Genomic DNA, 20,792 nt, shown 5'->3' with positions numbered 1-20,792 from the left:
TAAAGCAAGATTGAATATTTAGTAAAACGATCGAGTGTAATAATATATTTAGACAGTTACCTGCACAACTTCTGTGCAAAAATCCATGACTATAGTGGCTTTAGCCTCACCTTGTTTTTCATCTTTGTGCAGTTCAAGAATGTAAGTGCCATCGACCTCTTGACGGAGATAACAATATCTAGAAAGATATATTTTTATTGAAAATGTCATTAAATTAAATAAAATGTTCAAAAGTGTAACGAAGTCAATTCATCGACACATTCCGGCATTCCTCTATTTCATTTCTCACCTCCTTTTAAATGACTTGTTGCCTATATTCACAAACATACGATCCGAACCTGAGTCCGGCCCCTTCAGCAAGTAACCCTGCTTCGTTATCGAATCGGCTTGAGATCTTGTCATTTGTTCGTCAATGCGATCCTGATCGGCATCAATCTCGTACACCTCCTCTATCAGAGCTTCGGGTGGATTTATTCTAGAAGTTCAAAGTGTTTTACACCAACATTTCTACAACGCAAACCTTTACCTTGGCAAATCATGACATGTCCCACCATAAGCGCTATACTTGTAGTGTATGAGATGATTCTTTGCGCGATATGTATACAACGCTTGACGTGTGAAGCGCGTACATTCGGCGCGGGTGCCTCCACCACTTCCACTGCTGCTCATGCCATCAGCGCCGTCCGAGCCATCCAAATCCTCATCTTCCTCCGGTTGTGCAAGTATATTCGACTTTAACGTCGAGGATGAGGACGAATGCGAGGTGGAATTTATGTTGGCGCTAATCGAGCCCATAGTCGATATTGCCGATTCATATGAATCGTGTGAGGAAGTTGGTGATTTAATGGATAACTGTATTTTATTAGACGAACTCTGCGAACTTTTTCTCGATAGATTTCCATTTTGTAGACTTGTGTTGGATTGACTGCTGATTTGGCGTTGGGTTGTTTTGGGGCTGTTTGTGTGACTGTTCTGGCGTGATATTGAAGTGCTACTGGAGCCGTTGCTTGCGGAATTTGTGCCACCATGCAAGGGACATATGATTGCTTCATTGGGCGGTTCGAAACGATCGATGATTGATTTGGTATTTGTGCGTTGTTTGCGAGGCATAACGATTTCCTAAGTAAACAGAAAAGTGGGTTTAGAAATGAGGGTTAAATGTTAAAAAAAAATTAGCGGATTATGAGAAAATAAATCGATAGAGTTCGTACATCCTGATGACGTTCATATTTCCCCTTTTGAATTGAACGTCATACCAATCTGTTATCCCATAACCGTGAACTATCGTCAAGTCGGTATCTTTAATTTTATAAGCCTACAGGCACTGTGGAGTGCCTTAAGCTCATGTGTCGTTAAAATTTAATAATCTATTACATTCACTTTTGAGGTTTGTTTTTCCCAGGCTAAATTATAAAAATACAAATCAATTAGAAAAAACTTTTACACTCAAGAAAATGTTACAGAGGCCGTTGCACCAATGAATTTAGCAGTGTTCTAAGACTACCAGATATAATACAATGGCCAAAAAACGAAATGAACTTGGCGGCTTTTTTCACTAGCCGCGGAATCTTGTACCACACTACAGTGAATCTTAAAATCTTACAAGGCGGCAGGCTTTAAAAATCACCGAAGTTTTCTGTACTCCAAATAACTTACGGAATAGAGCTTGTCATTACAAATGTAGCAGATGCTTTCCATTTAAATTCAACCGGGCTATTCGGGTCATGTTCTTCGATTTCGATGTAACTTAAATATGATGCTCTCTGGTCAAAATAATGAGACACGTATTTTTTTGTTCGCCCGAAAAAATTTTTTTTCAAGAGTTATCGGCAATTTTGTTTTTCGCCTCAAACTCGATTTTTTTTAATTATATAAGAAAATTTTTTTTTTAAATGCCCATAACTTAGTCAAAAATGAACCGATTTTAATAATTTTGGGTTCAAAATGATCGTAATTACATACACAAGCGACTTCATGTAGAAACAATTGCAAAAAAGTAGTTGAAATTTTTTTATTTAGCAAAAAAGAAAAAAAATTGAAATTTTTTCGAAATTCAATATTTCAAAAAGTGTATTTTTTTTTTTTTTATAACTTTTTCCAAATCAAAAGGACATCCCAAACTTTAATTGAGCTGCATGCCTAGTAGCTAAAATGAGTTGTTTTTGAGTAATGAATTTTTGAGTAAACACCCTGTTTCGCACTTTTTGTTTTTCGCAAAAGAAAAAATTTTCAACTACTTTTTGCAACTATTTCTCCATGAAATCGCTTATGTAAGTAATTACGATTATTTTGAACCCAGAATCATTCAAATCGGCTTATTTTTGACTAGGCTATGAGCAATTAAAAAAAAATTTCTTATATAGATTTTTTCCATTTCAATTCAAAAGGGCTTTTCGGGACATGTTCTTCGATTTCGATGTAACTTAAATATGTTGCTCTCTGGTCAAAATAATGAGACACGTATTTTTTTGTTCGCCCGAAAAAATTTTTTTTCAAGAGTTATCGGCAATTTTGTTTTTCGCCTCAAACTCGATTTTTTTTAATTAAATAAGAAAATTTTTTTTTTAAATGCCCATAACTTAGTCAAAAATGAACCGATTTTAATAATTTTGGGTTCAAAATGATCGTAATTACATACACAAGCGACTTCATGTAGAAACAATTGCAAAAAAGTAGTTGAAATTTTTTTATTTAGCAAAAAAGAAAAAAAATTGAAATTTTTTCGAAATTCAATATTTCAAAAAGTGTATTTTTTTTTTTTTTATAACTTTTTCCAAATCAAAAGGACATCCCAAACTTTAATTGAGCTGCATGCCTAGTAGCTAAAATGAGTTGTTTTTGAGTAATGAATTTTTGAGTAAACACCCTGTTTCGCACTTTTTGTTTTTCGCAAAATAAACAATTTTCAACTACTTTTTTGCAACTGTTTCTATATGAAATCGCTCGTGTAAGTAATGACGATCATTTTGAACCCAAAATTATTAAAATCGGTTCATTTTTGACTAAGTTATGAGCATTTAAAAAAAAAAAATCTTATATTATTAAAAAAAAATCGATTTTGAGCCGAAAAACAAAATGGCCGATAAAGCTAGAAAAAAAATTTTTTTGGGCGAAAAAAAAAATACGTGTCTCATTATTTTGACCAGAGAGCAACATATTTGAGTTACATCGAAATCGAAGAACATGTCCCGAAAAGCCCTTTTGAATTGAAATGGAAAAAATCTATATAAGAAATTTTTTTTTAATTGCTCATAGCCTAGTCAAAAATAAGCCGATTTGAATGATTCTGGGTTCAAAATAATCGTAATTACTTACATAAGCGATTTCATGGAGAAATAGTTGCAAAAAGTAGTTGAAAATTTTTTCTTTTGCGAAAAACAAAAAGTGCGAAACAGGGTGTTTACTCAAAAATTCATTACTCAAAAACAACTCATTTTAGCTACTAGGCATGCAGCTCAATTAAAGTTTGGGATGTCCTTTTGATTTGGAAAAAGTTATAAAAAAAAAAAAATACACTTTTTGAAATATTGAATTTCGAAAAAATTTCAATTTTTTTTCTTTTTTGCTAAATAAAAAAATTTCAACTACTTTTTTGCAATTGTTTCTACATGAAGTCGCTTGTGTATGTAATTACGATCATTTTGAACCCAAAATTATTAAAATCGGTTCATTTTTGACTAAGTTATGGGCATTTAAAAAAAAAATTTTCTTATTTAATTAAAAAAAATCGAGTTTGAGGCGAAAAACAAAATTGCCGATAACTCTTGAAAAAAAATTTTTTCGGGCGAACAAAAAAATACGTGTCTCATTATTTTGACCAGAGAGCAACATATTTAAGTTACATCGAAATCGAAGAACATGACCCGAATAGCCCGGTTGAATTTAAATGGAAAGCATCAGCAAATATTATTTTAAGTAATTTTTAACGATATGTTGGTGGATTCCAAGGGAACTTTATTTTACATCCCAGAGCCATTTGGGCCACCCTAGTGACGAACCCCGTAAGTGAGGAGGTCATTTCTATTATCATGCTTGAGAACAAAAAATGTAGTCTAAAATTGAATACAAAACACCAAGAAATTTAGTCTAAAATTTAATGCAAAACACCAAGAAATTTATAAAGGGTGATCAGATACGGGTTTTTGGCAGATCACGCGTGACTACTGTTAAACTAAATACATCATTTTTTTTCAGTATTCCTTGACATTTCATCATAGAAAGACTTCCGCATAAACAACATTTACAAATCACAATGCACTTGTATTACGAAAATCGACGCGCTCAGGCAAACTTTTGGTGTAGAATAATTTTAAAATTATTGGATGATACTCGGCCGATCGGACCACGTACCGCCCGAAGTGAAGATAATATCGCCGAAGACCCGGAAGAATAGATTCGGCGCCGATCTCAACAACTTGGCCTATCTCATGGCATTACTTGGGCGATTTTACGAAAAAGACCTTGGTTTCAAAGCGTATTAAATACAGATAGTCCAAAACTTGAAGCCGGCCAATCTTCCACAGCGTCATAATTTTAGTTGTTGGGCTCTTGGAAAACTCGACGAAGAAAAACATGACGCATTTTGGCAACCGAATTTTGTTCAGCAATAAGGCCCAATTTTGGTTTAATGGATATGTCAATGACCAAAATTGCGTAATTGGGCTGAAGACTAAAACGAAGCCATTCAATTCTTCGATTGAGGTATTGGAAGCCAACATTACTAAAGTTATTCACGAGATACCAGATATCGACCGAAGTCCTCCAGCGAGTCATTCAAAATTGGTGTTTACGGATGACCGAACTACGACACAGATACGACCAACAATTGAAAGGGATTATCTTTAAAAAATAAATGTCAAAAATGGTTCTACGCAAAAATAATAAAGATTACCCAATCAATGTGAATATTCCTTGTTTTATTTCAATTTAAAATCCTATACCTCTAAATTGATCGCCCTTTATTTATATTTTGCAAAGTTTGTTTTGTGGTTATTATAACAGATATAAATTGTGGTATTTCCTGTAAAATAGAACGACTGTCTTGCGAATAAAATTACCCTAGTCATATAAGATACTTACCGAGACATCGTCATTGGGATACATCAACAATTCTCTTTGCGGATCATTTTGAATAAGCATTTTATTCTTCGCCACGAAACCTTCAAAATCGATAGGCTCCACCACATGCGGTTTATTCTAAAAGAGAAGAGATAGAAGAAAGGACATTAATAATTTGTTTAAAAGCAAAAATTTAATAGCGTCTTAACTGACATCATATTGCCAACAAATTTACAAGATACCACAAAAGAGTGCAAAACACACGGAATGAAGGATGTGAAAGTCCAAGGCAACATAAGGCTGCTACACACCCAAATTATTGATTTCATATAAAAACCAAGGTGTCCTTTAAATGAAACCATAAAAGATGACGGCAAAGCTAATTCGTTAACATTTTTATGGCCAACGGAAAAGGAAGCGTAGAATGAGCAGAGTAAAAAAATAGTTGCTTCAGATTGCTACGTAGAGTGACGAACTTATGACGCGTGTAAAATAGGGTATTATTATAGCGTGTATATGTACACTCACGTGAAAAATAATAAGGATAGCAAGACCAAAAATCAAAAGTTGGTGCGATCGCAGTTAAAATGAAAAATGTTCACTGATTAAAGGTACCGTTTTTCGATTTGCTCTTTGTAAAAGAAGGTTTCCTTCAACAATTGTGCATGCATAGGTTGGGCGAAATAGAGGGAAAAGGAAGAACCACAATTTGGAGTTTGTATTAAGCAGTAATATGTGTTTTGTCTGGTAAAAAAAGCCTATTTTCAATATTTTTTTTTTTCGATGTAAAAAATTGTTTATTTAATTCAAACTTTTTTCTGTCTTATAGATACATATTTAAACAACAATTTCGGAAATTTGCAAAAAAAAAATGAAAACTCCTCCATTGAGACATCATTTCCGGTGACCTCTCGAAGAAAAGGTGCGTCCGCGTTGTCAGCATAACTCCAGACAGGATCATCAAAAATGAAAAAAACAAAAATAAGTGTTTTAGTTGAGACCATAAACTCGTGCTTGAATTTATTTATTTAAATTGGAATTTTAGTAGACATTTTTCCAAAAAAAAACATTCGGTCCAATTTGCTGACATTTTGTTTTTTTTTTTTTTAAATAGTTGTAATTAAAAAAAATCAAAATCCTACGTCCAAACACGAGTAAATTGTATCTCGAACACCTGTGTAAAATTTCATCAAGATCGGTTAAGTAGTTTTCGAGAACATTTGACAACCGACTTTGAAAACACGGTTCCGAGAAAAACGCGTTTGAAGTTTTGAGTAACAATAAACCTGACTTGGAGCGCACACCTTCCAAAGGCCATATCTCCAAAACTATTATTCGGATGGAATGAAAATGAAAAACCACAGTATTAAAGAACAGCATGCGATGTATTGAAAAGGACCGATTTGTCGCAACAAAAGAAATTAAATTAAACCAAACCTTGAGGCGATGGAACAATGAGCTGTATGAGCTTTACGACGAATGGATACTGAGGATCCTGCTTTGAAAGTACTCAATGCGGCTCCGGCTAGTGGTAGCAGCTCCTCTGCGTTGGTAAAGTCAGGTGGAAAAGACTTGGCTTCACTTGGTGTATCCAATTAGCACCGGTTACCACGAGAAGGAAACGCACTTGGTTAAATTCGACCAAAATTGCATATGCGGTTATCGCGCCAATCAAGAAGAAGAAGAAGGCGCCTACTGCTAAAACAATTCAATGTCGGGTAGCTCGATTTGAACATACTACGTCAGTTCGATATCGAAAATAATCTGCATAGTCGGGAACTAACCGATCACTTGAGAATATCTATGAAGGTAGTCTCGAGGAGAAGCCATCAAAATCGACGGTTCTTTCCAAAAAAACGTTTATGATCTTCATACTATTCTTGCTCCTGCGATCGGCGTCGCTGCTGTGAAGCTATCACAAAAAATTAAACTCCACGGAGATCGGCAAAGGGGAGATTGAGTGTGTATTGTGTTTTGAAGGCTACACCTTGGACTGAATCTACTCTCTCCAGTTGGTAGCACAGTTATCACTGTGTTTGCCGCTGTAGCCCTGCTTTCGCTATTGTTATTGTTGTTGTAGCAGTTCACTATGCCCTGTTTTCACGTGCAGTTTCGACAGGTTGGGTTTAGAGAGAGAAGGTTGTTAGGTAAATGGGTTTGAGAGGGCATATAAATAGGTGGTTGCTATCGTGCGGGGCACCTTCACATGCAGGACATATATTGAGAATGTCAGGGTCGATTCTGGATAAGTAAGAGTTTAACCTGCTCAATATCCAGAACGTAATTGAGCCAAAGTTACGCGCGTCTCACGAGGCAACTGACTCGTTGGAATCGTTGGGCTCCGATAACGGGATTTGAGGGTTTGGAGTTTAGGAAGATGGTAAGAGACTTCCGATGAATGTCGTTTAATGTGTGTCTATATACTGTCCGTAGTTGCAGTTGCAGTCGTGTTTGGTCCTGGATCTCGTGGGTGTAGTCGAAGAGATGCCTCCTGACACGCCTGGGAGGTGGCTGGGGTTCAGTATCTGCAAAGGTGACTCAGGAATTGCTCGCTGAGCATTTTACTGTGCTCCTTAGCCGGGAGCACGGAAGGCTCGTTATGAAGGTGTTTCAAGGCAGAGATCAGAAGGGATCTCATAGCTGTCACGATAGCAGTATTTTGACAAGTGTGAAGCTGCGGCTGACTAGCACCAGGCGACCAGACAGAAGCAGTGCGATTTAGAACCGACATTTCTTTGTCTTCGCCCCAAGTGCGATTTGAGAACCTTGCTGCGGTTTTGGATCTTATTGGCAATTGCGGTAGTATGCACCGAGAAGGAAAGCAAACCGTCTTAGGTGTCAACCAGGATTGAGTTGTTAACGATCGATATCGGCATGTCATCGACTTTTACCTTTCTTGCTGCCGCTCTTGGTTGATGGCAGCAGCAGTACAGTACGCCACCCTTGCCAATGGTTCTCTACACTCACTCAATTAAGAGAAATTCATGAGCCTTTATTGTAATTTTTTTTTTTTTTTTTTTTAATCAAAAATTCGATTATCAAAACAAAACTTAATAAAATATTCAATAAGGATATCCCAAAGCGGCAAAATTTAAACGAATATATTTTGTGATGTATTAGCAATAAATTAGCTTACTAAGCTCATTAGCTAACATTCTCTATTTTTACTTTCCTTCGCATCAACTTCCTGTGTTTTATATTGCCCCCAATATTTTTCACATTACTGTATCTTCTTTAAACGAAGTGCTTAGAATTTTGCAACATCATAGAAAATAAAAGCAAAATAAGTAGAACGGAGATTGGAAGGAAATGAATTGGACTCTATTTGATATGCTGCTATATGACGAGGCGTCACATTGATGAAGCGAGAAAAATTTACGGAATTCATGGCATGCATATTTCGCGTGAAATGTATTTCACAGTGCTCACTTGCACAAACATTGCATAAGAATGCGTTAAAAATGCGATAATTTATATTAAATGTGTTGAATATATTCCAACAAGCTTTTTTTCGTTTTCTGTTTTTGGCGCGTTACTGCAAAGTTTCCAAACGAGCGAGCATTGAATGGCAAACGAATTCGGAAAACTATGAAATAAAAAAAAATAACGGAAAAAATACAGCGCCTAGCATACGCACCTCCTCCATGCAACAACCCGTCACGCTCACGCATTTGCCCCTCAATCGATTTGGGAGACGAAAAAAATTCAAATGCGTGCGTATAAAATATTCGCTAGACAAAATATACAACTTGAGTTTTATGCTTCCAAAAACTCAGAAATTATATACATATTTTGACAGCATGCAAGCGCACTACTAGAGACCAGCGACCGACGACAGACGAGTGGCAGCCAAAGAAAAACTCACGCCCGGCAATGCTCTGATAGTATAAACACGTTGACTGCTAGCTGACGTGGAATCGTTTGGGAAATTTGGTCAAGGTTATTTACAGACAACGAACTATTAAACTTTTATTGTTGTTGCTGCTATTCACATCATTATCATTTCCACTAAGTTCTAAGGGCCTAAAGATAGAACTGATATATGTATTGTGCAAGCAAATGCGAACGAGTAAGTTGTTGTGTTGTGTGGCCTTAAAATTTTCAGCCGAGTTGAATTCCTAAAGTATGATACCTCAAAGAAGAAAAAAGCAAAAGTGTAAAGAACACTCAGACATCCCTATTTGAAAGGCCAGGCCATTATAGTAAGTGAGCACTTCTAAGCAGTTTTAGTGAAAAACAGGAAGATATTTTGTAATTACGCTGCTGACATTTTAAGACAGCTAAAGGTTGCGTTTGTTTTGAGAGAACTTTGAACCAGAAAAAATTTGTGAGTTTCTTTTTTTTCTTGTTTAGGTTTCCGATCACTTAGCGCGCTGTCTTCAAAAATACGCATTTAAGCACAGACATACATACATACATAAGTGGATATTTGTTGTAGAAACTATTTTTCAGCACTTTAAGGTAATCAGCCATGAAATTTGTAGCCATAAATTTTGTGCTTGCTAAGATTTTAAACCAAATGCCTTTTACTGCGTACCTAAGTGGGCAATGAAAATTAGTAGGATTTGTGTTGGCAGCCGGTCTGCGTGAAAATACTAGAAGGGGATGGGGCTGACACCAATCATCTCAAACGTCTTACTTTGGTGGATTATAAGTGGTTGGAATTGAGAATTAAATACTTTTATGAGAATAAGACAGATAAATGATTTAAAATTAAAATTTTGAAACGGAAAATACAATTTTATGCACGTTCTGGTATTAGATATTAAAGTACATTTGTGCATAAAAAAATTAGAAAAAAATTTAACTCAACGTATTTTTCGTTGAGAAAGAAATTACTGTGAATATTATTTACTAGTTAATATCCAACAAGGGATACGAACTCTTAAGCCTAGTACTAACTTCACAGACGTGAAATATTGCCAGCAACATTGATTGTCAAATGAAAAGAAACGTCAAATTTATGAGCATTGCCCCAGAAGCAATTGGCAAATTTTGGTAAGAAAAGTATTTTTAAACAAATTAATTCTCATATATTGTGTATGGATTTACTTACACTCACAAAGACGTTTTGCTTAAAAATTACATAACTTTGGGGTATTCATCTAGATCACCCCTTCAGCAGAGAACTAAGCAGCACTGAAAGATTGGCACCTATAGGCTTGTAAGGCCACAAGATTTCTGTTAATCACTTTATAAGCCTGGTGAGAATTGCAGAGTAAACGGCAGATGAATGATATTAAAACACAGCAGGCGTTAAATAAATGGTCTAATTATTTAATAAATTTCAGTCATTTTGCTTATTTTTAACAGAGATAAAAGTCAATTTCAATTGCTTTCAGGCGTTGAATCTTTTATTGAAATCAGAAAAACTTTGGAACTGAGGTTCTCACTTGTTTTGATTTTTCTTAAGGATTAGTTTATAGGTGCATAACTATAAAATTTTAAATACAGTAATTCATTATTAATTTAAAAAATTCGTTTCTATATAACTCGACTTTTTTTATAAGAAATGCAGTTAAATTACTCAAGATAAAATGAATCGAAGTGAACGTAATTTTGGTGAAAAAGACTATTTTTAAACAATTTTTTGTTTGAAGATGCAACTACTGTTAGTTTATTCCGTAAATTTTCATATAAAGACGCTACATTTCAACATTATTTTTCTAAATTTTGATTGCAAAATATTGAAAATTGAGCGAGTGACTAAATTTGCGGAGGTGCGTGGAAAAAAATTTTTTCTGTTTTACATCATAACTCGCAACACAATCCTTTGAAAAAAAAAATTTAAATGCAGTTGTTCAAGAAGATGTCGAGATATCTGCCAGAGATTGTTTTTTTTTTTTTGTGTTTTCAATGGAACCCCCGATTTTTGCACAAAAAACGATCAACGAATTTGCTTTTGTAAAACTACTAATTTTAAAATAAAAATGCAAAAAAATTCTCAGAGATAACTGGCCAATTATGTGGAGAAATACTGCGCAAAATTTCAAAACGATTTTAGGTTATGGTGTACAAGAACTTCAAAAATAACAAATGAAAAATGCTTTATGGGGGTATGAGGCCTAAACTTTTTTTAGATTCTCAAGCTTCAGAAAAACTTTCAATATTTCACAACTAACAAATTCAAAATAACACACGATAATTATTTTACACTCGCCTACTCATTGATGTCAGATTCATAAAGCGAAAAGCTTTCATCAAAATGATCTAGAGCAACTTTTCCCTTCCCACGACAGTCGGTTCTACGTTATCGGAACGACTCAGATTTATATCCAGCCAAGGACTTTCACTCCAGCAGCATATCTTGTACATACATGGGGAAAGTTTACTCTGCTACAACAACAACAACAGAGTAACTCTTCTTCTTTTCCTGTCACGCGCCAGGTAAGCTATCGAGCAGGTATAGAAACAGGGTCTAAAGCAGCGGACGCTCAAAACTTAGAACTTCGTTAATTTCCGATCGACTTGAAATTGTGGCACAATATTACTGATATATTTAAATAAAAAAAGTTGTTAAGACAACTTTACTTTCATGATCATCTCAGTTATATGTCGCCTCTTCTCGAAAAGAATCCAAAAAAATTAATTATTTTTTTTACAAAAGATCAAAATATAATATTATATATTACATATACAGGCATATACCTACATACTGGAAATCCCGCGATTTCTTCCCGCAGCCGACATTATCGAATTGCTTTAGGGTGGATTGGAGTTCAAGTGAATTGTGAAAGTTTCAGCTTGATTCGAAGTAATTACCCTAAAATTATAGCACAAATATTACATTGCAACATAAGTAAAATGTGCGTTGAAAACACTTCCTAACTTTCGTGTGGAGCAGTGAAATTGGAAAGACAGTGAAAAGTTTTTTCGCAGAACTTTCAGAACTCATTCTAACACAAAAGACCATGGGCTCGAAGTGCAAACCTTATAAAGAATCTAACTATTAAAATGTGTCATAGCTAATGTAAAAGTATACAGTTGTTGTTGTTGTAGCAGTTCAGTAGTGTATACGGTAATATATTTGGTCTAAGCAAAATACATATTTTGCTGGTTTGTACTTCCATTTCGTATTAATGCGTTAGTAAATATGCTTTCAGAGACATTCTAGATAATATTCAGGCCTTCGTAAAACAGTCATCCATTCCTACTGAAATACAACTAGCAGCCACTGTGATATTCATGACAGACCAGGACCGAAGTATGCAACTATTCGTCCAAAAGAAAAATTCATCTGTGAATATTACGTTTGCCCAATTCCGATCGGAATTTGCCTTAGCCCATGCAAATAGTTTTGCAATGTGTGATATGGGGAGCAGCGGGTTTTCCATGTGCTCCGGAATTTCAGGTTTATTGCACATAAACGTCTTCGCCAAAGACACCATGGATGCATTAAAGCCACTTTTCCTTAAAACTTAAACTTAAAAGCTTTACGCAACGATAAGCTCGGCATTGTCACAAACAATTCCATTATCTTCTGATCTTGTTCTGAAGAGCTTTGTTTTTTTCCTTGGCCTCGTCCGGAGAAGTCGTTAACGCTTTTAATTTTGGTACACCACCTTTGCATCGATTTATTTATAAACGTCTTCGACTTCTACAAATATTTTGCTGCAGACGCACATGGCCTTTGTGGTCCTTTATGGTGTGTGCATAGGAACACTGCTTCAAAACGTTTTTCATTTGCGGAACGCACGTTTTCTAAATTTCTCATAAAACTAACAAAGTGCACACCGCGTATTGCGAAAAGGTTGCGCCTATTTATCAGCATTTAAATTTTGTTTATAGCGGAACTCTAAATTTGAATTTTGCGGGTTACGCTTCTAGATAGACTGTAAATTGATTTTATATTGTAACTTTGCACGAGTTGACTTTACAGCAGCTGATTGAACTCAAAATGGGAGATATTATCAAAATTTTACACTTACAGCAAATGCCAAATCGCATGGATTTATGTTCGAAAATTTTTCAAATTAAAATCGACAAATTGAAATTTGGCACGCATTTCGTTTTCAAAACAAATTTTTTGCGAAAATAATTTCGAGCGCATGGCTGGTTATTATGATTTGCTTAAGCGCCGATTATGAATGCCAAACATGGCTGATAGTGCATTGTAAGGTGTTACCAGCCTGGTTGCCCATAACAAGTATATATTTCTTAGTTTATAATAACAAACAAAGTTTACATCAACTGCAATTTTGATGTTTTAATAATTTTTTTATTTTTAGTACTGCCAAAATATTGAAATTTGTTTCAGTGCTCCCATATTTTATAATAATTTTCTGATTTAAACTAAATATACTCATATTAACCCTCAAGTGTCAACCAATTTTTGACTCGAACGAGTCGTCATTGCATTATTATTTGTTAAAAGGAACATTAGGGTTAAAAGCACGTATATGATTTTCACGTTGAGCCAAGATCTCAAGGTTATTAGGATACAAATAGTCAATTTGAAAATTGTGTCAAACTGACACAAACAGCTCTTGAAGGATAAATATACTCAACAATAGCATAATGAAAAAATTCAAGATCTGTGCCTAGTAAAGCTTTCAATCTGAAGTAAATTCAAAAAATGAAACAGGTTGTATCAGATATTATATTTGATGACGCGGCGTTTCATAATTTTCCTCGTTTCAAATACAACTTTACCCGTCCTTCCTTCCTCTATTCTCGATTTGCAAAAAACGGGAAAAACTGATTTGCGCGCAGCTATGACTGTACGTAGAAATTGCAACGTCATAGGTGCAGCAATAGTTGTAACTGATGTCGGTCGTTGTCATAACAGTAATAAAACGGCATCATCATCAACTTAACCGCAATACTGCCACTGCAACCGCGACCGCGACCGCGACGGCCGCAGTGGCAATGACTACACCTAAAACCATTATCACTCACAGCAACTTGATTATCAAATCTATTTGCATTATTTGCAAATTCATTATCAAACATGTCAATGGCCATTTGACGTCGGCAATCACGACGATTAAGCCAGCGAACAAAGTAATTAAATATATTGCAACGATCGAATATGAATATCGAAGACTCTAATTTAGCCCATCAACAACCGCAAGCTATTAAGCGTAGTGAGCCATCAACTCATCAATTTACCCCACAATTAAAAAGCAGGCTACAACAGACATTTCACTGTCGCAGAAGCGCATCGATTTGGCGCAACATTTCATATTTTTTATCAATATTTTTCAACATGCATACGAGCTCTTACACTGCATGGCATTGGCATTTATAATTGTCGTTGGTGAAAATTGCTAGTGATTTCTATGCAAAACGTGTGCCAAAGTACACGAATCGCTTGCCTAAACACGTGCATACATACGTACATACTGGGTTGATATGAAAGTGTTTCACCAAGCTTCAACGCTTCGGCCTACTGAAATATGTGCATTAGGGTGCCTCACCAAAGAAGCAAAGCGGGTTTTCTACGTACATTATAAAATTTATTGTATTTTGAGACAGCCGCCAATATGTTTCCAAAAAGTATCCAGATTTACGTGAGTTGCACCGATTTGAAACTACCTCAAAAAATAGAGTTTTTTATAAATAAAATCAATTTTCAAAAATAAAAATAAATAAAAAACAAATAATTAACGCGCACACTTCTCTTATGTGTTCTCTTATGTTATTTGTGGTGGGCGCCATGAAGTTGTTCCTCAAATGGAGGAGCCTACAGTTTGAAAGCCGACTCCGAGCGGCAGACGATTTTTTGTAAAAAGCTTTTTGGTGGCAGAAATAAAGTCGGAGGTTTACCATTGTATGCCGAGGCCGGACCACTATTAAAAAGATCTTTTTCTTCATTTTGGACGGAGATTCCAACCTACGTACTCTGAATGGTAATCACGCACCAACCCATTCGAATACGGTAGTTGCCACCAAAAATACTTTTCCCAAAAACTCATCCCATAAAAATATTTACAAATTGTGTTAACAGAACCAAAATAACAAGATTTTTGATGCTATTTTTGATTTTTTTGATATAAATTTAAGGGAAACTTGAATAACTCAGCTAAACTCTGACTGATTTAGACTTCTAAAATATTGTTGGAAAGGTACTTTCTCACCCTTTTCATGTCTTGGAAAATTAACCCATTCATTCAATTTTTTCGTAAATGTATGTCAGTTAATACATTTTTTTAATATTTTTATGCAGATCGATTTTTTTAGAAAAATTATTTGCAAAAATTTATTTTGTTTATAAAAAACTCGAAATCGGTCTAGTGAATCTGAACAATATTCCGAAATATTTGGCGGAGATTTAAAAAGTATTCATTTTTTTTGTATAAGTAGTATAGAGAGTGATGCACCCTAATGTACGTAGATATACGTGGACTCCCAAACAACTGCCAGGCTTTTGGTTAGACATTTATTAAATATGTGTGGCACGCGTTGCCTCAAAAAACATACATACACACAAATTTCGCCTTGCCAAGTCATGGTCTAGTTCAGTGCTACATTTTTCGTTTTAAAATTTTTACTCTTAATTTTTGCATGTTTTTTGGTTTGTTCCTTTTTTCTGCTTTTTCGTATTCATTCATTCTCTCATTCATTAATTTCACTTCAAAACACATCAGTTCGTTTTCATTACGTTTTTTGCATGCCAAAATATGTTTGGTTTTTTGTTGGTTTTTGCTTTCCATAGTGAACCGTTATCGATTTTGGTAATTCGTGCAGCGATGATGGTTATGTTGTTGGTGCTACTAGCCACAATTGGTGCTCGCATGTCTCGTCAAACCAGGCATGACGTACCGTAGTTATTGTGACCATACAGTTTTTTCTCTATAGTCTCTTTTCGATTAATAAAAATTAGCAATTCTTTGTATTTTTTAATACTGTGCCAAATAGTCGAAGAGCCTTCAAACCGGTGCTCACTAATGCACTAGAGTGCACATAACGGTTTCTTGCAACAGCCTACTCGAAGAATAAGATATTCATAATGTGCCTAGATCTGGTCCATAAAACAAAAAATATTAATTTTTCATTCAAGGTTATTGTATTACCTTCGAAGTATACCGCTTCTAAAATAATATACTAATACCAATGACTTATCTATTCATTCCCTCGATAGTCGGTTCTATCTTTCCGAGCCACCTGGATTTATATCCGGTCAAGGGCTGTCCCTCCAGCAGCATTCTCCAAACATTTATGTGAAATATTAATGCTGCTAGAACAACACACGACTTCACCATTTATCAAACTATTTTTTCCACCGCGTTTTCCGAAATCGACTGCAGTTCACCCTTCGCACGAATTTGCTCTCTCATAAGCCCTTTAATTATAGATATTCACTAATTTCAAATCCTCGAAACGATCCAAAGAAAAAAGTTCAGCTCTCTCTTTGTTGATTATGGAGAATAAGCTGTCTGGATGATGCTTTATCTGAATTTTTTTATGTCAATAAACTTACATAGCTGGCTAAAATAACGTTGAGCAGGACTGGGTGACCTCTTGTCTTGTCGTGTAATTTCTTTAGACTGTTTTCATCTTTTATAAGTTTGTACAATTGTATATATCCAGTTAACAAATATTAAAAGTGGACGTAGCAACTTGGTTCATAACATCTACCGATAAGCTGACCCAGGATGTGGTAGTAACAAGGATTCCGCGAAGTCGAGCACCGTAAATGATGAATCGATTAAGGGCCATATATGGACTTAAGGGGGTAGTATGGTATTTTTTTTTTTTCATTTTTTTTTTTTTTTTTAAATTATTCTATAACATCTTAAGATTATTGTGTGAAAGTTTGAAGTGCATTAGAGTAAAATTGACAAAGACACAAAGGATTAAGTATCTACCTCTCCAACCGGATTTCACGCTGCCGAAAATCTTTAAACGCGTTTTTCTCACACTTGCCTTTTTTACGGTCGGTGTCCACTGCAGATTCATATCTACTGCACCGATTCTTTTCAAATTTGGTTTTTTTTGTTTCTTTACTTTATTCACGAGGTAATGACGTCGATTTTTTTTTTTTTTTTAATTTTGTCATATTTTGAAACAACAAAGTTTTCAAGTTTTTTTTATGAAAAATCGGTGTTTTGACTTCAAAGCGCTTTAAAAAATTAAAAAAAAAAAAAAAAAATTCGACGTTGTTACCTGCGAAACTTTATTAGCTGATGAAATCAATTTGGTTTTTTGATTTTAGTTGATCCAGTAATGAGTTCTGAGGGACAACTTTTTTATGAGACGTCCGCGAAGATTCGCTGCCACCAACTCATTTCTTCATAAAAATCAATGAAAATTTCACACAATATTCTTTAAATATGACTTTATAATGAAGTAATTTTAAAATTTTGAATAAATCAACTGTGTCAACAAAAAAAATTTCGAAAAATATGCTTGTTTTACACTGAATTAACCATACTACCCCCTTAATGAACACTTTTTCATGCTTCCATTCCTCGCGGGTGTCGTGTTTTTTAAGCAATGCTCCCTGAGGGCAAAGCGAGAGGCGCGTGTTAATTTTGCTAATTGTCGGCTTTATAGAAGCAATTTGAAAATTTTGACTGAAGCATGGATCGCGGTTGTCAATGAATTTTCACGACATTCGTGTTGGTGATGAAGAACGTTTCTACCTGAGAGGCCCTAAGCCAAGATCTTCATTTTGACATTCTTTTGAAAAAAATCGGATCGCGTTGATATTGCCAAATACATGACTTGCAAGGCTAAATTCGCCTCAACATTCATCAAACGCATAATTACTCGAGACGAGACGTGCATTTATGAGTGCGCGAGTGCGTGCCCCGAATGAACTAAGACCACAAGAAACCACGTCGTTTTCAATCAAAACAGAAAGTGCATGCAACGGTATTGTGCACCACGTATTTTTTGTCAAAAAGTCAGACAGTTAATAAGGAATATTATTTGGACGTTTACGTCAAGCGATTCTCTAAAAAAAGAAAGGATGTGTGCGAAAACCACTCGTGGGTTTTGCGCCATTATAACGCACCGTCTCACTGTACCATCATTATCCGTCAATTTGTGACCAAAAACGAAACGAATGCTATCGAATTCATCTGATACGGCTACATTCAATATTTTTCTGTTTGAGTCAAAAACCTTTTGTAATAAATCACTACTGGCGTTTTAACAGCCAAAAGGAAGTAATGAAAAAATCGAAGACGGCTCTGATAGCTACATATACTGAAAATGGATTTCCAGAACTGGACCATACGCTGGCATGAGTGCATTACAGTTGATTGAGAATACTTTGAAGGCGACAATATCACTTTTGAGGAATAAATTGTATTTTGAAATTTTTTTTTTTGGTAAGCTTTTTTTTCAAAAAATTACTTGTACAAATAAAATCGATAGAAAAGCATTAACAAAAAATTATTTCTTTGAGAAGTTACCTACAAAACAAAGCATACCATATTTGCTGCCACTCGCTCTAAGTGAGTTTTCTTGTCATAGGTGCTTTCTCGTTTCCACCTAGAACATTTTCCATAACGATTTTTCTATAGCATTTAAAAATCGTGCATGGATTTAATGATGAATCGATGAGCTTTGAGCTTCCTTCCAACTATCACTGCTTATCTCTCCTTACTTGCGCATAAAAGTGACACCATTCTATGCCACATTTGGACTCATTTTGTTATATAAGTACATATGAAAATTAGTCCTGCGGCGACTCCTAGCAAGCATTTTTAATTACAGCTGCAGACCATTGTTTGCACCACCCTTAGACAATGCGACATTGCGTTGACCTCACGCAATATGCGCAAATACATACAGAAAAACGTATGTAGATATGAATATAGAGAGTATTGTACCCCTTTAGGAAAATCTAATATTTTCGAACTGAGGCATTCTACGTGGTAAATTGGGAATTAAATTCATACAGTATATGTAAATAAATATGATGATGAGATATAAATGTATGTAAGACTCAAAAATTCGTTTAAATTAAATTATTTAATTTAAATAATCTAGTTTGGCCTGATTTTTGACTCATTGTAATCGCGTTTAAGAAGACTAGTTTAGCAACAAGTTTCAAAATAACTGCTTGCGAGCTAGTTGATGAGCCAACTTGGAAGTTCTGTTTTTAAACCAAAGTAATTCCAGACCAATTAAGGAATTGATGCCATGAACAATTACGCATCCATTATTAAGTTTGATTTTTTTGTTTTTGTTTTATAGAACAAAACCCCATATGGCCGACTATTCCAAAATTTTGAGCATAATGAATCTTATAGAGGGGCAAATACAAGATTTTCTTTTTATATAAAAACTAGTACGGACCAAGCAAACAAAAATTTTCTCATCAAATGAAACCCTTTGAAGAAAGCTTTAATCGGTACATATATTTGAACTGGGTTGCAATCTATATTAAATATGTACTACAAAAAAAGCAATAAATTAATTAAACTAATAGAAGAGATGCTTACAATGATTTAATACAAAAATGTTTCGAAAAAAGTTGCCACCTAATTTTTTAATTAATTGTTTCACTTAATGAGTTCGAATGAAAATAAAAAAATTAATACAAAACCAAAAATATTTAAAAATAAACTGAAATTGTAGCGGGTAGATTATAAAAGGTCTTTCAAAAGCGACGCCTAGATTTTAGTGATGAATAATTCCTAAACAGCACATTTTTTCATGTCTATTTTGGCATTTTTCAAGTAGCATATGTACAATTTTACATAATAGAACAACGCGTAAAAATTATTGAAACTTATTGTGCAAATTCTTGAACTTTAAGAACAAAATATCGCAAATTCGCAACCTATAAAATAAAAATAGTGAAGCATTAAAGAATCTAAATACTTAGGGGAGATCGGGGGGTTATGAGACGGGTTTTGTTTTTTGACCATAAACATAATATAACCTATCCATTTTTCTGCACATTAAAATTTTTTAATTGTGATTAAGTATAACAACACTTTGACAAAAGATTAATTTCTTAAAATTATAGAAAAATCTCTAAGTTTTGCCTGCCTGCTCAAAAATCATTTTTTTCGGATTTTCGCATGTTCGGGGGGTTGTGAGACACAAATTTCATCAGAAAGAAAACGGCCTGATTTTATAAAAATTTTTTATTTCAATCGTTAAAAAGGCATATATTGGCTTCTACAATATAATTGATATGAACAATATGAATAATATACCTAATCAATCAAGTCAATGAATATCCGAAAAAGAAAATATTAGATTAATCAGATTCACAATGGATGCAGGTGTAATAGCCGGCTGTTAAATTTGCACATTTCAAGTGAACAGGTCTATCGCAAGTATTACAGTGAATCGAATTGTTTCGGTTTAATTTTTTGGGCATTACACCTTTGCAGATAATACAAAAGTCTTCATCTTCAGAGTCCGACATATTTTGATTCCTAGATTACGGAAATAGCATGTCTCATGACCCCCCGAATACGCTGTCTCACGACCCCCCAATTGCTTTATTTTCAATGTGGCCACTGTTTTATGGATGCATTTAATATTTACGCAAAACTCTTGTTGTGGGTCAAAAGGCTACTCACCAAGGAAGGTTTTGATGCATGCACTTTTATAATTAGCTTGTTCAACAAAGTGTAAGAAACAACAAAAACGATTATCAGCAAAACTTTCAATCACACAAGTGGAGTCGCGGTATGAGGACACACAAATAACCTGCATGAACAAAATATTTGTCATGTAAATATTATGATTGAAAGCTAGCAAGAAGTTACGCAGATACCAGACAGATGCCGCGCTCTTCAGTTCAGGGCTGTGAGCGTGTC

At 34.8% G+C, this 20,792-nt stretch overlaps 1 protein-coding gene across 7 annotated transcripts in view; it reads right to left on the bottom strand.

Moving 5' to 3' along the window:
• The window catches only part of LOC129248535 (dedicator of cytokinesis protein 9), a 126,733-nt gene that overhangs the window by 22,274 nt on the left and 83,667 nt on the right, over positions 1-20,792 (bottom strand). For all 7 annotated transcript variants that reach the window (XM_054888117.1, XM_054888118.1, XM_054888121.1 and 4 more), the window contains 4 exons: positions 5,080-5,196; positions 527-1,119; positions 290-475; positions 61-178 (listed from right to left, as the gene is read on the bottom strand). In XM_054888117.1, coding sequence (XP_054744092.1) covers positions 61-178; positions 290-475; positions 527-1,119; positions 5,080-5,196 — 1,014 coding nt within the window. The remainder of the gene's footprint in view (positions 1-60; positions 179-289; positions 476-526; positions 1,120-5,079; positions 5,197-20,792) is intronic.

The sequence above is a fragment of the Anastrepha obliqua genome, chromosome 5 (genome assembly GCF_027943255.1).
Source record: "Anastrepha obliqua isolate idAnaObli1 chromosome 5, idAnaObli1_1.0, whole genome shotgun sequence".
Classification (NCBI taxonomy): domain Eukaryota; kingdom Metazoa; phylum Arthropoda; class Insecta; order Diptera; family Tephritidae; genus Anastrepha; species Anastrepha obliqua.
This window is presented reverse-complemented; position numbering and strand designations above follow the sequence as displayed.